Below are 17,461 nucleotides of genomic sequence, written 5' to 3' on the forward strand. Positions count from 1 at the left end.
AAAAAAAAAAAAAAAAAAAACCCCCCCCCCCCCCCCAAAACTCTCAAAACTAAGCACAAATAGACATAAAAGAAGCCACAAAATAAGCAGCCAAAGTCCACTGCATGAAACAGCCAATCCCGCCTCACCCAGGCCTGGGGAAGCCCCCACCCCTCCCTCGGGGGCCTGCGAATACCTGTTCTTAGTCCAGCCTTCCTGGGGGGACACAGGCTTGCCCAAGAGCTGCCAGGGCCTGCTGTCCCTCTCTCACGCGCACGTGCGCACACACACACACAACTTCTCAGTGCCCCCCAACCTCAGCCCTTACTCCCTCTCCCACCTTTCCCTCGCCTTGAGGCTTTAGTTTTCCTCTCTGGACTCAATCTTTGTAGGCTGCACAGCCGTCTCTGGGGGGCAGCAGAGCACAAGGATGGAGTCCCTGACTACCCTGCTGGAAGCTTCTGTGTTCACAGATGACCCAGGATTTCCTCCAAGTCCAAGGGTGCACAGCAGACTGGAAGTGGGCAGGGGCCTGAGGCACAACCTTTCCATCTCCCCAATCCAGGCAAACCCTTCTCCACAGGCCGCCTTCCTCGCTGAATGTTTCACACTCAGAGGTACTCTGACAGAGACCACCCAGTGTCCTGGCCTCTGTCTTCAGACCCCCACCCTGCCCCAGCCCCACATCCGCTGTGCTTGTACCACCTGCCTGGAGCCTAGACTTGTGGGAAATCAAACTTGGAAACCTGCTCAGGCAGCTGCTCAAAGACAAATGTTGGTGTGGCCTTTAGCCGCGGGGCAGAGGCTGTGCCAATGTGACAAAGCATGAGGCTGAGACTGGAGACTCTGCCTGGCTTTCAGAGCACTGACCTTTCTCATCCAGGCTCATAATCCTGGAAAAAAAATCACCCGTGTTTGACAAATAAGGGCCATAGCTGACCATGAAGGTTCCCAAACGCCTGCTCCTTCCTGTGACATCGTGGGAAAGCACGCTGACCATGCATATCTCTAACCAGTAGCAACTGCCTGACTGTGGGGCACACTTTATGAGCCTTGCTCACCAGTGAACCCCCATACCCGGCCCGATGCACGGTGAGTATCTGTTACAGGAATGAGTGAGCGAGCCTGACCGACTTAAGTGTCAATGAGAGAAACACAGAAGCATCATCCCTGTGTTCCAGGTCCCTACACTCTTAAATCCACAGCCCTGCTGTAGACAGACGAAAGGGACTTCTGGTCACCTGTCCAGCCAGCAAAAGATACTGAGTAACCACCGTATGCTGGACTGAGCAAGGACCTACAGGGAAAACAACAATGAACTCTGCCTTCAGAGTCAAATTCCACCTGCAAAAATCTTCCTTCCTGACTGGACATGAGGCCCACAGTAAGGCATTATAATAATATATAATGGGACTCTGGGAATTAGATGCTCACGTAAGGGCCTGGTGAGTGTGGGCACCAATGCTAGTACCAGTCTGTGCGAATACCTTTTACTCCACCTCATTAGTTTGTCAATTGGGTGTGTCCCTACTATGCCCAGACACTGCACCATGTATACAGTAGATGTTCAATAAATGCGGCATGAGTACAGGATAGGTGGAGGAGGAGGGAGAGATGAGACTGCCAGGAGACAGATGTCACTTTTGGCTGGAAGAAACAGACTCTCACAGGAGCAGACATTTCAACAGACCCTGAAGGAAGGAGGTCTGGATGGATAAAGGGGGAAGGGACTCCAGACAGGCAAAAAGGAAGCGTTTGGTAAGTGAATAAATGAATGTCATCACAACCACGTACCCACAAGCACCAAAAGTGCCCACATAAGGCTTTTTTGGAGATTCGTGGGTCCCTGTGATAGAAACGCTCTGAACGTCAGCTACTCCCACCTTAAAGAACCAATGTTTGCTGAGCCGTCCTGAGGCTGATTCAAAGGAAATACAGTCAGCAAGGAACATCTCACAGGCATAGGAAGTGGATAATTGCTCCCTCCTGCTCTGCTCTGAGGATTTGAGAGCATCTCTTCAGAAGTGCCTCTCTTAGGCATCAGATTCAGGTGCACAGCACATCTCCTCCCGGTCTCTGGACAGAGGCATCCTATCCCAGCCCTCACTGGAGCCTGCCACACCTGCCTGGGTACCTGGTACCATCAGTGATTTGCACGGGCAGGAGCTCAGCTGATGTTGGCTGACAATGAATACAAAAGCCAAGATCCTGAACTGTCAAGAGTGCACAGTTAAGACTGGTGCATCTCAACGCATGCAAATTTTATCTAAAAAAAACAAAAACAGGAGTGAGGGGGTGGAGAGTGGGAGGAATAGATGAAATGAGAACGGCGGCCTGCAGGTAACTGTTGAAACCGGCTGCTGGGGGATTCACTGTGCTATTCTGCTTTTGAATATACTTGCTATGTATTCAAAAGTTTACATAATTAAAGGTTAAAAATCTAAAAAAGCAAGCAAGCCAGACCCTGATATGAAAGAGAAGGCCTGGGAAGCCAGAGCTAGGCACACGCCTGTAAACAGGCAGCTGTAGAGAATTCCCTCCTTATTCCCAGCTTGGAGAGGGAAGGGAGAGGAGGAGAGAACCCTGGGTGCACAGGGCCCCTAATGCCAACGCTGGGCTTTCCTGAGCTCGGGGAGCAGCGCCACCCCCTTTTCCAGCTGCACTAAACTCCAAATCGCTGGAGGTGACGTTTTATTTCCTTCCTTTTAGGAAAGCCCAGGTGCCCCAACAATGGGAAGCAACAAGCCAAGAGGAAACATGGGGAGGGACGAGGGCGGAATGCTGGCCGCGGGAAGCCCGGGTCCTTCAGAGCACCTGACGGACTTGCAGGACCCCGCCCAGCCCAGGCCCCTCTGCAGGCCTCAGGTCTCCCCCAGGCACCACCCCCACCGCTCCCCAGCCCTCACCTCTCCTCCAGCTCCTTGTGCTCCAGCTCCAGGTTCCGATGCAGCGTCTTCAGGCAGCTGTGCTGGTGGATGAGGGCCTCGTACTCAGCCGACTGCCGCTCGTGGAGCGCGCCCAGGTGCGCGTGGTCCTGGAGCAGGGCCTCGTAGGCCGCCGCCAGCTGCTCCTGCTGCTTCTGCAGGCTCTCGGCCTCGTTCTCCTTGGCTGCGTGCTGGTTCTGCAGCAGCGTGTACTGTGCGGTGAGCGCGGCGCTCTGCGAGCTCAGAGTGGAGTTCTCCACCTGCGGGAGGGAGAGGGCAGCGGCCGCCTCAGCAGTGCCGGGCCACGGCTGGCAGCGGGCTCAGGAGGCAGGTCAAGGGCTTGAGGCAGACGCCAAACGAACAGGGACCCTCAGGGCAAGCAAGACCCAGGAGGGGTGAGGACAGCTCTACCAGAACTGCTCTGTCAGCGGGACAAACAGCATAAAGGGACTCGCGGATGGTGCTTTAATCCTGAGCCAGTGTCCACAAACGTGACCTTTTGGGGGACTATGTCCTTTCTCTGGATAACCTCCTTAGGTGTCCTCTTTGACTATTTTTAAAAGCCTCTGTTCTAGGAGAAGTAGGCAGAAAACGTGAGGATACAGAATACCTGAACAGCACTATGAATCATCTTAATGTGATTGGCATTTATAGAACACTCCACCCAACAACATCCAAATTGAAGAGGGAGCCATACTTCCCAAATCATTCTATGTAGCCAGAATTATCCTGATGTTAAAACCAATGAATTTACGAGAAAAAACAAAGCGAACCAATATCCCATTTTCTTATTTTAATAGAACAAATCCCAGCCTCTGCTAAGCAGTTTCCTGTTTATTGTCCCTATCCCAGAAGTTACATATTTTCAAACTATACTCAGAAACTGCACTAGTAAATGATCATTCATTTTCCCACAATCTGCTAACTATAAATAAAAACCAGCATCCTAAGTGGCACAGAACACTAGCTGCCCCCAACAGCCTGGGAGCCACTTCGTACTCTATTCTCTTGTGAAATTAAAAATTCACACTAGCTTAAGAAAGGCTCTGCCAGGTTCTACAGTAAAGACGTCTGTTTAACTGTTTAACCAAACTTATATCATCCCCAAACCTCTTTTCCAAGTCATTTGTAATATTATCTCAAGAACCAGACTTTGGGAAACGTGGATAAGAACGCAAGAGAAAAAGCAGAGAACTGAAGTTTTCAGGGCATGCAGCCATACGCTCAATCACTGAACGTGGCTTATAAACCATTATCAACTTCAGAGATGGCTGTTTGTGATGAGCCAGTTAACAACAACAACAACAAAATCCCCGAACACCCCACGATAAACATCCCTGCAGGGCGTGTGACCTGCAGCTTGGCCGTCTGCGTCTGCAGCGTGGTGTTGTGCTCCTGCAGGAAGGCGCTCTGTTTCTGCAGCGTTAGGATCTGACTGCTGAAGGCCACGTTCTGGGTCTCCAAGTGCTGCAGCTGTTCCTTGAGCAGCTGCTTCTCCGCCTGCAGAGCTGCATTCTAGAAGAGGGGGGAGCAGGGGCCAATCAGACACTGGCTGAGTAGGCGCTAACTGGCCCCAGGTGCCCGGGCTATAACACACCCTCCAGTCGATGCTTTGCGGGCCAAAGGCAGGGTCCATCAGCTGAGGGAAGTAACATTTTCCCTCTTTGAAAAGGACAATCAACAGAATTGAAAAACAAAAACGAAGAGCGAAACCCACACGTCATGGGGGATACTGCCTCGGACCTGAGGATATGAGTCGGAGGCAAGGGCACTCTAGAGCTAAAGCCAGGTCCTCCTTTTTCTCTTTAATGCTGTTGTGTTTTCTGTTGAACAGCCTGAAATCACATTTCTGTGAGCTAGATCCATCTCCCCTTGACTAAAACCCCAAGTGTCTCAGAGAGCAGGGAGTCAGAGCCTTAGGCTACAGCCTCACGCCACCCTATTCAGCAGAGGCAGCAGGTAGAGTAAGTACAGGATGCCACCAACCGGGCAAGGGGCCAGGACACATGGGCCACAGTCCTGTGCTATCCTTTATCAGCACAGAACTTTGGGTCAAGTCTCTTAATTCTGTCTCAGCTTTTTTGTTGGTCAAATGATGAAAATCATCACTACGGACTTCATCAAATCGTTGTTGAGAAGCAAATAAAATGAGAAGCAGAGACATACATTAGTAAACATTTTCTGTAAAGGGCCAGATAGCAAATACTCTGGTGTTTGCCAACCATATGGTCTCTATTTCAACCACTGAATGCTGCCATTGTAGTAAGGGAGCAACCCCAGACAACAGATAAAACACAGGGTGCGGCTGCGTTCCAATAAAACTTTATTTATGAAATCAGGTGGGGGCTGTAGTTTGCCAGTCCCTGGTATGGAGCACTGTAAGACACACTACACGAATAGACCGCTGGTGTATAAACTACAGGCTGAGTCCCACGTGCAGGCAGACAGTGACTCGCCATGGGTGACTGATAATGCTGATTGTGTCAGAAATACCAAAGGGACCTCAGATGAAAAGGAACTCATGGGACCTGCCAGGACAACTCAAGAAGGGTCCAACTAGATCTGGATAAATCTCAACAGACTGGCCTCCTGGGTTGTTTACAGTAATGACACGTTATCGATGGGACTGCTAACAAGATGTTCTCTGTCTCTGAGCACCTACAGCCAGGGCAGTCCACTCACATTCCGTTCCAGCTCGATGGCCCGGTCCTTGACGCGAAGCAGCTCCATCGTGGCTTCCTTGTGGCTGGGTCCCCAGGTGTCCTTCCTCTGGTGACTGGTGACCAACTTGCCCGCAGGGAGTTTGAAAGAGTTCTGCACGTGCTTCCCCTCTCCCTGGTTCTGCCTGAGGGTCTCACACTCCTCCTTCAGCTGCAGGGCACAGAAGCCAGAAAGCAGGCGTTAGGCAGGAAGAAGCCTGGCTTGAAGCCTGCATTGGCCACTGTAAGGCGACCCCACACCATAAACCTCAGCACACCCACTCACCAGCCCCAGCGCATGAAAAGCCAGAAACCTTCTTTTTCTTTTGGCACATATGCTCTGTCCTGCATTCTCTCTATTTTCAGAGACGACAGGAAGAGCAGGAGTCCAGAACCCTTTCCTGTCTCAGTCCCTACTGTAACCACAAGACTACGGTGAGTCTTCTTGCTCTCCTGAGCTTTGGATGTCTGGGCCATAAAACAGAGATGAAGCTAAGGAATAGGGATCAGGTGATCATGTATCCTATAAGGCCTCTGTCAGCTCGAGAACTGCTTTGCTCCAGATTCCTATCTAATCCTGCAGCTAAGAAACATACCACATGTACAAAAAGGATGGGAGAACACGTGTGTGTGTGGAGAGTATGCATGCACACATCTGGAGAGGCTGTGTACAGAGAGCACGTGTATATGGGTATTGTGTGTGCATGCGTGTGGACAGTGTGTGCATGTCTGGACAGCATGTGCCTGTAGAGCATGTGCACGCATGTGTAGAGAGCATGTGCATGCGTGTGTGAAGAGCACACATCTGTGTGGCAAGTGTGTGCATGCATGTGTGGAGAGCATGTGTGTGGAGAACATGTGCATGACTGTGCCCAGGAGTAGACACATGCACATCCTTGCAAGGCCCTGGGCAGCCCGTCTGTCCCATCTGAGGGTGCCCGTGGAACTCTGCAGGCCTCTGCTCGTAGTGTCATGTGGCGTGCTCATGGCACATCCCCAGATCTTGCCTGGCAGCCTCAGTGCTGCTCTGAGCTGCTGCCTCTGACACTCCCTCTGGTTCTGTCCTGCCCCAATGCTGCGTATGATTCTGATGGGAGGGGAGCTCCCTGGGTAACCCTGTGGAGCATCCACCCCTGCCCCAGGAGATAGGTATCCAGGCCGTCCCTTTGCTATGGGGGGTGGGGTGAAGGGCGAGGCAGAGATCTCACAGCTGGAACCAAAGCTCAACTGTAGTGGCGGCTCTCACCATCTGGAGCTCACTCTGCAACTGGTGGTTCAGGCTCACTTTCTCTTCCATCTGCGCTTCTAAGAACACAATCTTTTCTTCTTTCATGGCCAGTGTCGTTTTTAATGCGGAATCATTTCTGCCCTCCAAAAGCTTGTATTTTCTGAAAAATACAAAGATACAACAGTATCATGTATCTGCCTCTCACCCACCTGCCAACACATCCCTCCTTCCGTGAAGCTGGTTTGCTTCATCACCTGCAGCATCTGGCCCAGAACTCAGGAGCCCAAACCCACCCACGGCTCCCTGAGCAGACACACTTGTGTACCTTCAAATGAGACACCACTGCCACCGTTTTACTTCATTGTCTTAGGGAGGTATTATTATGGCCATTTTACAGATGGGGAAACTGAGTCTCAGAAAGGTTAAGCAATTGGCCCAAGGTTGCAGTGCTAGTTAAGTGGTGTGTCTGCAGCCTTTCCACCACACCAAAAAAGTGTACGGGAAGATCTCATATCAGGCATGTGGATCTTGCTGGTTATAAGTCCAGGAAAAGTCCAAGATACTGGATTTCCTTGAAAAACGAGATCATTTAAGAAAGCACTACAGGGAAAAGCTGTAGTAGTCAATTTTTAAGAAAAATTAAGAAGGCTTTTTGTAGGACAAAAGAATCTCTTTCCACACCTCCCTGAGCATGACCTGGAATATGAAGGACATGGGCTTAAGGAACCGCATGACAACATGCCCTCAGTCAGGAAGAGTAAACAAAGTGGTCTCCAGCCACGGGCATGGAGCCTGCAGACTACACAGCAAGGGGAGTGCCCCATTAGCGCAGAGAGCATCTCACGTGTCACTGCCGCCGTGATCGTCCTCCTGCAGCAGCAGCTCCCTGTTTAGGCCAACCTTCTCCAGCTCCTGGCTCAGTTTGTCCAGCTCACTGGTCAGCTGCTGGCTCTTCAGCTTCTCCAGCACCAGGTCCTGCAATGACAGGGACAATGCAGTATGGGCCAGGAGCTCTGCAGAGACACAGCAGGGAGGCCAGGTGCCTCCCAGCCCAAGTCCAAGCAAGGGTCTCCCACATGCTGGCTGCCCAGGTGTCCAGCGGGCCAGACTAGCAGGTCGTTTGATGGGGATGGTCTGAACTCCAGGGATGCCCTTCCAGAGGAAAGGGAAAGAACACACTTCTCCACCCTCCTGGGGCTGAAAACAAGAACACGTGGCAGTGTGTCGAGGATGGGTCTACTGTGCTCCTCTGAGACGTGTGTTTAAAATACCACTTATGTTGGCCTTTGAGCTGCAGATTTAAGTTCTGAGATTGACTTTTTGTGGAGTAACAAGTAATTAAATGCTCACTGCAGACAATCTGGAATGGAAATAAGTATAAAGAGGGAAAGGTTTTATTTTAAGCCCTGGTTTTGGTTTCCTTATCACTCTTCTAATCCACTTCACTCCTGCCCCCTCTCTGTCACTCTCCAGGTCGTTCCCATTGCCTGCCTATGGTCACAGCCGTTCACATGCACAGTTAGCCCTCCTGCCCAGTCACAGCACCTGAGACAGCAGCGTGACAGAGATGAGGATGATCACCATCTGCTGCTCCAAACTTCCCAGCCACCTGTATTAGCAGAAGCCAGGTGATCAGCTCTGGCCAAGAGGCTGTGGGTGGGAGTGACATGGGCCACTTCCTGCCTGGAGCACAGAAGAGCCACTATGTGACCTTCAGCTGCCCTTTTGCCTGCCATGGCAACTGCCCACGCCTGGTGTTGAAATGGTACAGCCGTGAGATCAAAGCCCCCTGGAATGCTGAGTCACAGCCCAGAGGGCAGACTCTCCACAGGGGCACCTGCACTCTGGTGAGTGAGAAGTAAGCCTCTGCTGCAATAAGCCGCAGGGATTCTGGGGTCACTGGTTACCACGGCACAACCTACCCCATGCTTACAGACACGGGGACTCTGGGTGGTTTCCATTTTGGGGCCTCTCCTCCACAGTATACCAACTTGCCTGCACTGATAGTCATCTTTTTTGAACGTGGAGATCAGTCCGTGTTCACCAAAATCTATTTCCTTCTCTGCCTGTGGCTCGGTGTGGCTGTATGACAGCTCTGCCCGTGCAGCACGATCTTTCCCGCTCACTCTTGCTCCTTTACCTGACACTGAGGGGTCAGAAGAGGACTCCACTAGGGGTGGCTGAGCCGTGAGATGGAAGCAGCCAGGTACCCGACTCACTGCACTTAAGGCCACTCACGAACTCCGTACTGAACTCCTACATGAGTGAGACTAAATTTGTGTGTCAGGCCACTCAGATGCTGAGGTCACTTCCTGGAGCAGCTGTTCATCCCAACACAGCAAATACATGTCCGGATGACCCACACAAGAAACACCAGGGGAACGTAGGACACGTATTTCTGCAGAACTTACATCTATCGGGAGACTACAATGTTCATGCCCTTTGATCCAGTAATTCCACTTCAAGGAGTTTATCCTAACAGTTTGACATATTCATGACGGTGTATGTATACAAGGATGTTCAGTGTTACTTAAGCAGTGGAAAATACCGGAAACAACTTAAATGTCCAAAAACTAATCACAGCAAATCTGCTGGATTAAAGATCTTGCAGGCATTGAGAAATTATGTCTTTGAAACCGCTTTAATGTAATGAGAAAAAATATAACATAATAAAAGAGAGTAGCAAAACTGTGTACAAGGGTACTTCAAAATCATCTTTTAATTCTATTTTCCCATGAACTTTCTGAAGTACCCTCACATATAGGATGATACCGAGTGAGTACACGCACGCACAGAGGAAAAAATGGAATAAAATAAGCCAAAGTACTAGGAGCGACTGTCTCTGGGTAGTAAGAGCATAATGTGTGGCTTTTACAGGGCTCTTTAGACCTTGGGTATTATCCTGTTTAGAATCAGGGAAGACAGGAGAGCACAGAATCCCACTTCTATTCTGGAAACGCCCACCCGCCAGCCCCACTGGAGGGGCCACCCATGCCCAGCTCACCTCTCTCAAGGTGGTCAGTGTCCTCGTGTGCACGGTGACTTGCTTGGTGAGGTCCCTGTTGTCCTTCTCCAGCTCCTTCACCTTGCTGGCTGCGTCCCTGCAGCGGGCCAGCTCCTTGTCCAGCGCGCGGCTCTCCCTCTCGGCAGCAGACAGCTTGGCGGTGCTGTCGTCCAACACCGCGTCCTTGAGCTCCACCTGCTGCCACAGCCGCTTGGCCTCCTTCTCCAGCAGCTTCTTGTCCTTCTCGAGCTGGGCCACCTCCTGCTCCAGGGCCTTCCTGTCCTGCTCGGCCCTCTCCAGCCGCTTGCTGGTCAGCCGGAGGGCCTCCAGGTCCCGCTGCAGGGCCTGGCGCTCTGCCTCCAGCTCAGCCAGCTCCCTCTCCAGGGCCTGCGACTTGTGGCCGCTGCTCTCCAGGCTCTGCTGCAGCTGGAGGTTCTCGGCGCTCACGCTCTGGTAGCTGAGCTCCAGGCGCTCCGACTTCTTGCTCAAGGCCTTCAGCAGCTCCACACGCTTCTGCAGCTCGTCCTTCTCGCGCTCCAGCTGCTGGTTCTCCCGCTCGAGTTGTGCCATCTTGGTGCTCGTGAAGCGCATGGCCTCCACCATCCTGCGCAGCTCCAGGTTCTCCTCGTCCAGCTGCTTGTTGTCCCGCTCCAGGCCCTCGAGCTGCACGGACACGTTCTGCAGGGTGTCCAGAGACTTCCGCAGTGTCTGGTTCTCCAGCTCCAGACCCCGGCTCTCATGCTCCAGGGCCTCGACTTTCTTGGTGGCCGTCTGCAGGGAGGTCACCTTCTGGGCCAGCCGCTTGTTCTCCTCCTCCAGCCGCTGCAGCTCCTGCTCCAGCTTCTCCGCCCGCTCCCCCTTCTCCTTGGCCTGCTCGAAGTCCTTGTGCAGCTGCTGCTTCTCGAACTCCAGCTGGCTGAGCTTGCTGCTGGCCTCTGTTACCGTCTGGTGCAGGGCTCTGTTCTCCTTCTCCACGTCCCTCACGCGGGCCTCACTGCTGACCTGCGACCTCTCACGCAGCGACCACACCACGTGGTTGAGGTGGTCCTTCTCCTGCTCAAGATCCTTGATCTACAGGAAAACACAAGACGCATGACCCAGACTGCTGCACGAATCTATGGGAGGACTTCAAGAAGTTCTTGGGAAGACTCATATTATCCTTTAATTCTATGTTTACATGAACTTTTTGAAGTACTTCGATGACATGCATTCACACCGGGGACTGGAAATAAAGGCCTTGAATGACCATCCTACCATGTGCCCAAACACTGTCCTAATGCTTCCTAGAGGCGGTATAGTCACAGGTGAGAGGGCTCAGACACAATTAGACATTCAAGTCAAAATACACTCAGTGCAGGCAGGATGATTTTAAAACATGAACCACGTCTCCCTCCCTTACTTAAAGTTGCAGTGATTGCCCTTGGTACTTTTTGTCCCAGCCAGGAGCACACACCTGCGATCATCCTGTCTGTCACCGGGCAGGGCCCTGTCTGCCTTCTCACCGGGTGTAGCAAGTCCCAGCCCTCTTCTCCCTTCTACTGCTTTACTGCAGAGGCTGAAAAACTGAAATACTCAGTACCCCAGCTGCCCCTGCAGGTGGAGGTGGTCAGGTGTCGGTTCTGGTCAATGTGGCATCTACAGAGGGTCCTGGGGAGGGCTTCCCTTGACCTCTATGCTCCCCACCATCCTCCCGCCATACCCTGGGGATGTACAGCTGCTGCTGCTGGTGCTGGCGGAGCAGCGAGAGGGGCCTGGCTCCCGACAGCTTTGTTGAGCTCCTGCATCAGCCTGGCTGCCTACCCCAGGACTCCTTGTAGCGTGTGGCAAATAAAGCCCTGTACGTGTGCCAGGGTTCTCAGCAGTAACACTGTGGACATCTGGAGCCAGATCATTCTTTGTCATGGGGGCTGTCCTGTGCACTGCAGAATGTTAAGCAGCCTCTCTGGCCTCCACCCACTACATGCCCAGAGCACCCCCCCCCCCCCCGAGGTCATGACAAACATGTCTTCAGACACTGTGAAATGTCCCCTGGGAGGTGAAATCCACCCGACCTTCCCCCACTACTGGTAGAGAATTGCTGGTTTAAGCAGCAGCCAAGCTGGGTAACTGATAACCCATGGATCTCCCAGGAATGGCTACGATCCTCAGCACTCACAGGCTTCCAGGAGAGGAGAGAGGCACCCACCTGCCTGGCTCTGTCTGCCTTCAGGGTCTCCATGTCACTCTGAAGCTGCTCCTTCTCTTTGATCAGCTCCTCACTGAGGGTCTCCAAATCCTGGTTGCTCTGCTTTTCTCTCTCCAGCTGGGTTTGTAACTTTTCAATCTACAGAGCCAAGAGACCCAGTCCCGGGCAAAATCAGTCTTACCAGCCGAGCTAAGTTTTAACACAAAACAAAAACCTCTCAGCCCCGTAGACTCCTTTAATGGGCCTGGTCTCAATTCTCAAGGAAAAACGTCCTGGCATTCTGTAGCAACCTCCCCATACCTCAACCATCCACTCCTAGCCTGCGACCCTACACTTCCTTCCGGAAGAGAGAAAGGCCATCAGGCACCAACGTGTCAGTGTCCCTCCCAATCCCCCCTCTGCCTCATCCAAGCTACCATGTGCTCACCCACCCGCCCCGGATATCTTGCTTTTATCTCAGGCCTCATCCACTCTCCCCAGTGTCAGATCAAATGCCCCAGGGCCACCATCACTAGACCCTGTGGGGACTTTATGCTCGCCCACCTTCCCACTCCCCTCCCCACGACTCCCTGCCTTGGTTGGTGACACTACCCAGCTGCTCAGCGTGGTCCTCTCTTATCTCTCTCCCTCCTCTTTCCTCCTCCAAGTAAGTTTGTCACCAAATCCTGTCCCTTCTACCCTTTCTGCTCCCCTTTCACCACCCCCCCCGCCCCGCTGCCTCTGCCCCAGGCCGGATTGCATTTTGCCTGGACAACTGCCCAATCATCTCCCTGACACCAAGCTCTTATGCTAGAAACCAGTGTTGCTTGACCCTCCTAAAACATGAACTACCTAGACCAGGGCTTCTCACACTTTATTGTGCATGTGAGCACCCAGATGACGTGTTAAAATGCAGATTCTAACTCAGCAGGTCTAGGGCAGGGCTGTGATTCGGCTCCCAGGCAATGGCCATGATGCACCAGGGCCTGAAGGCTGGGCTGTTCCTTCCACCAACACCAAGCTCCTTTGCATGGGAACAGGTGCTGGGGAAAAGGCACTGGTGCTGGTGTTTGAGGGACAAGTGATGCACCAGGGCCTGAAGGCTGGGCTGTTCCTTCCACCAACACCAAGCTCCTTTGCATGGGGACAGGTGCTGGGGAAAAGGCACTGGTGCTGGTGTTTGAGGGACAAGGGGTCAAAGTATTCCCTCCCTGCTATGTGGCCATGAGCAAATCCCCATAACTGATGATCGGGGCCAGCAGTGTCCCGTGTGCTGACACCCAGCATGACGGGTGGCATCCACACACCTGACCCCTCCCTCTACACCAGCCCCAGTTTCTGACTTTGTAGGTATGGGATGGTGCCTGAGAATCTGCATTTAATGTGATCCTAATGCTGCTGGGTTGGGACCAGTGCTCTGAATGCTGGTTCTCAAGGAGAATCATTTGGGGATCTTGAACCTCAGGCTATCAATTAAATCAGAACCTCTGGGGTGGGATCCAGAGATGCCAGTGATCCCAATGAGCAGCCAGAGCTGAGAAGCTGCTCTAACTCAGGGTGTCTGGTGTGGGGTCCTGCTGGGATGGGTTTATAAAGCCTCGGGGACTCCGAGGATCGCTGTCTACAGCAGCTCTGCCGCATTGCTTTCTGGGTAAGGGACCACCTGGCCCTCTTCCTCACAGGTCTGGGCGCTATCTCAACCCTGCACAGGAGGAAGCAGGCCAAGGAGTGTACAGTGGGGAGGGTGGGCTGAGCCAGGGGACACATACTCTGCTGATTCCCACATCATGGCTGTCACAGGACCAAGCCCCCCAGCCCCAACCTGGGGACCCCAGGAAACGTGTGCTTCACCCAGCCAGGCCTGGCCATGGCCAATAGGAAAAACACACTATGGTGTGCTGTCTGCGGGTCTTTCTCAAAACCAAGAGCATCTTTCTTACCCTTCCTTACCTTTGCCCCACTTCCTAGCACAGGACCTGGCACCCTGCAGGGAGCCAGGGCCTGCTGGTGACGAGACAGCTCACCCCTGAGTGGCTGTGCAGCCTAAATGCAGGACACAGTACTGGTGACAACCATCACACACAGAAGGAAACTGAATCCAGGGGGGTTTGGTGATTTGTGCAAGGCCTTAACAGGCACAACGAAGCAGGGCTGGGACCTGCACCAGGTGGGCCGACCCACAGCCCTGCCCCCATTCACGGTCGGAGGCCTGCCCTGGGTGCCCCCACACCCGCCTCTGCCCCGAGCTATGCTGGCTGCAAATGCCCACTGGCTTGGGGCTCTCACCTCTCCTCTCCCCGCCCTGCTTACTCTGACACGTGCTCTTTACCCCTGCTGCCCCTCCTCTCCCAGAGACAGGACTGTCATGCCGGCCTCTACATCTCTGATTGCTGTTGCTTCCCACCTAAGGATGGGACTTCCCGGTCCCACCCACCACTGCTGGACCCCTCATCTTTCTCCTTTTGTGGTTCTTCACCCCACACGCCTGCCCATCCCTGAAGGACGTCGGTGCCCCTAGGCAAGCTCTCTGTGCTGAGTGAGATGGGAGCTGGCTGCTGCCCTTCCAGCCCGAGAGGGTTTTCCCAGCTCGGCTCGGCTCTCATAGCACAGGTCTGGGCTCCAGGGGGATGAGGCAGGAGAGACCTGCCTCTCAGCCCTTGCGCTACAGATGTCTTCAGATGGGCTGCTCCTGCCGTCTCATGATGGGCCCCAAAAGAGCTGCCTCTCTGCCTCTGAAAATAAGGAATAACTCTTATAACCTCAATACAAAGTTACAGACACAGAGGAGGGAAGCAGCTTCTCCAGGATCCGTGGAGGTGCCGGGAGTGAGTGGGAAGGAGGCTAACTTCAGTCACTACAGTTTCCACGGACGTCTCAGACCTGTGCCAGCTTCTAGTCCAGGCCATACTCAGGGAGATGAACAAATTGTGCCCCCCAAGTTTTATGTATTAGAAGCTTGATCCCCATTTAACTACTGGGGGTGGGAAATCCCATTATGGTAATTGAAACGTGGGGCCTTGAAGAGGTGATTAGATTGTAGGACCATGTCCTAGTGAATGGGTTAATGATGGTGGTCAGGGGTGTGGTTCTGAAGGGTTTAAAAGGAGAGCATGTGAGAGTCTCTCTCTGCTCCGCCATTCCTGCCACGAGACCCCTGAGTTACTGCCAAGGAACACCCTCACCAGATGTGTTCCCTGGACTCTGGATTACCCAGTCTCCAAAACTGTAAGCAATAAATTTCATTTTCTTTCAGATTCCCTAGTTTCAGGTATTTATGTTATAAAGCAATAGAAATGGACTAATCCAGAATATTGGTACCAGAGAAGTGGGGTGTTGCTTATAACAAATACTTGGAAATGCAGAAGCAGCTTGGGAACTAGGTGTTGAGAAGAGGCTGAAGAATCTGAAGGAGCAGGCTAGGAAAAGCCTACATGCTAGTGAAAGTTTAGAAGAAAACCAGAGAAAGTTCGGAACTTCTTAGACTGGTTAAGTGGTGACAAGCAGAACGCTGACAGAAATATGGACAGTAAAGGCCATTCTGAGAAGACTACATGCTAGTGAAAGTTTAGAAGAAAACCAGAGAAAGTTCGGAACTTCTTAGACTGGTTAAATGGTGACAAGCAGAACGCTGACAGAAATATGGACAGTAAAGGCCATTCTGAGAAGATCTCACGTGTAAATGAGAAGGGACTTATTGGAAACTGGGGCAAAGGTCACCCTTGCTATGAACTGGCAAGGACTTTGGCTGCATTCTGTTCATGCCCCAAAATGTTATGGAATGTGGAACTTCAAAGTGCCTACCCAGGGTATTTGGCAGAAAAAATTTCTAAGCAGCCAAACATTCAGGAAGCTGCATGGCTACTTACAATAGCCTATGCTGAGTTATGGTGGCAAAGGCATGACATAAAGCCAGAATTTATAATTAAAAGGAAGGCAGAGTATAAAGATTTGGAAAATTTGCAGCCTGTCCATGTGGTAGAAAAGCAGAGAGCATTTTCAGGAGAACAATTCAATGGTATAGCCCACCAACTATTTGCTGAGATTAGTACAGAAGAAAGGGATTATCAAGAGAAGGGAAAAAGACCTTGAAGGATTTCAGAGACCTTGGAGGCTGTGTCTCCCATTACAGGCCCAGAGGCCTAGGTGGACAGAATGGTCTTGGGGAACAGGCCTGAGGTGCCCTCCATGGGCTCACTGCCCACGGCCACCTCACGAAGCTGCTCCCCAGCACCAGCACCCCAGCTGCTTCAGCTGCTCCAGCTGTGGCTACATTGGCCCCAGGTGTGGCTGGACCCACAGCTTTAGGAAATACAAGCCAGAAGCCTTGGTGGCACCCACATGGTGTTAAGTTGTTAAGGCTTGCAGAATGCCAGAGGTGCGGAAGCTTGGGAGCCTCCACCCCAATTTCAAAGGATGTGTGGAAAAGCCTGGGGGCCCAGGAAGCGATCCACTGCAGGGGTGGTTTCAACGCATAGAGCCTTCACTACAGCAATGCCGAGCAGAAATGTGGAGTCGGAGTTGCAGCAGAGAAACCCCACCAAGGTCATGCCTAGCAGAGCTGCGAGTGGGACCGCCATGGAGACCCCAGATCTGTAGAGCTACCACCATGCAAGTCCTGCCTGGGAGAGGTGAAGAATGGCCTCAGACGAGGAAAGCAAAAGAAGTGGAGCTGCTTGAGGACTTGGGGACCCAACCCCTGCACCAGCATGCAGAGGGTGTCAAACATGAAGTGAAGGTACATGATTCACCAGCTGTAAGATTTGATGCCTGCCCTGCTGGGCTTCGAACTTGCTTGGGACCAGTTACACCTTTCTTTTGGCCTATTTCTCCCTTTTAAAAGGAGAATATGTACCCTACGCTTGTCCCACCACTGTATCTTGTCAGTAGATAACTTGTTTTGATTTCACAGATAGGACTTTGAACTTTTGAACTGAAACAAGTTAAGACTTTGGGGATGAAATAAATGTATTTACCTGTGAGAAGGACATAAACTTGGGGGGCCAGAGGAAGAATTGTATTGAATTGTGTCCCCCAAGTTTTATGTATTAGAAGCTTGATCCTCCTTGTAACTGTTGAGGGTGGGAAATCCTATTATGGTAATTGAAAGGTGGGGCCTTGACGAGGTGATTAGATCTTGAGGAGCATGCCCTAATGAATGGATTAATGATTGTGGCCAGGGGCGTGGTTCAAAGGCTTGAAAGAAGAACACAAAAGAGTGTCTCTCTCTCCGCTTCCACCATCACACAGTGTGATACTCTGTGTCTCTGAAGCCTCCACCAAGGAAGACCCTTACCAGATGCGTTCCCTGGACTTGGACTTCCCAGCATCAGAAACTAAGCAATAAATTTCTTTTTCTTACAAATTACTCAGTTCCAGGTATTTTGTTATGAGCAACAAAATCAGATTAATACACTCAGGGTAAGGTGGGAGAGCCTGGGGGGCTCAGCTGGGCCTGAGGGGTTC

General features: G+C 52.1%; 1 protein-coding gene across 1 annotated transcript in view; it reads right to left on the reverse strand.

The window, feature by feature from the left end:
• CCDC88C (coiled-coil domain containing 88C) overlaps positions 1 to 17,461 on the reverse strand; it is a 96,099-nt gene that overhangs the window by 27,790 nt on the left and 50,848 nt on the right. Inside the window, 7 exon segments of the mRNA XM_008587571.1 lie at positions 2,886 to 3,163; positions 4,257 to 4,418; positions 5,586 to 5,774; positions 6,849 to 6,990; positions 7,675 to 7,805; positions 9,835 to 10,905; positions 12,020 to 12,157. Of these exon segments, the coding sequence (XP_008585793.1) occupies positions 2,886 to 3,163; positions 4,257 to 4,418; positions 5,586 to 5,774; positions 6,849 to 6,990; positions 7,675 to 7,805; positions 9,835 to 10,905; positions 12,020 to 12,157 (2,111 nt within the window).

Source organism: Galeopterus variegatus, unplaced genomic scaffold, assembly GCF_000696425.1.
Source record: "Galeopterus variegatus unplaced genomic scaffold, G_variegatus-3.0.2 Scaffold4439, whole genome shotgun sequence".
In the NCBI taxonomy this organism is placed as follows: Eukaryota; Metazoa; Chordata; class Mammalia; order Dermoptera; family Cynocephalidae; genus Galeopterus; species Galeopterus variegatus.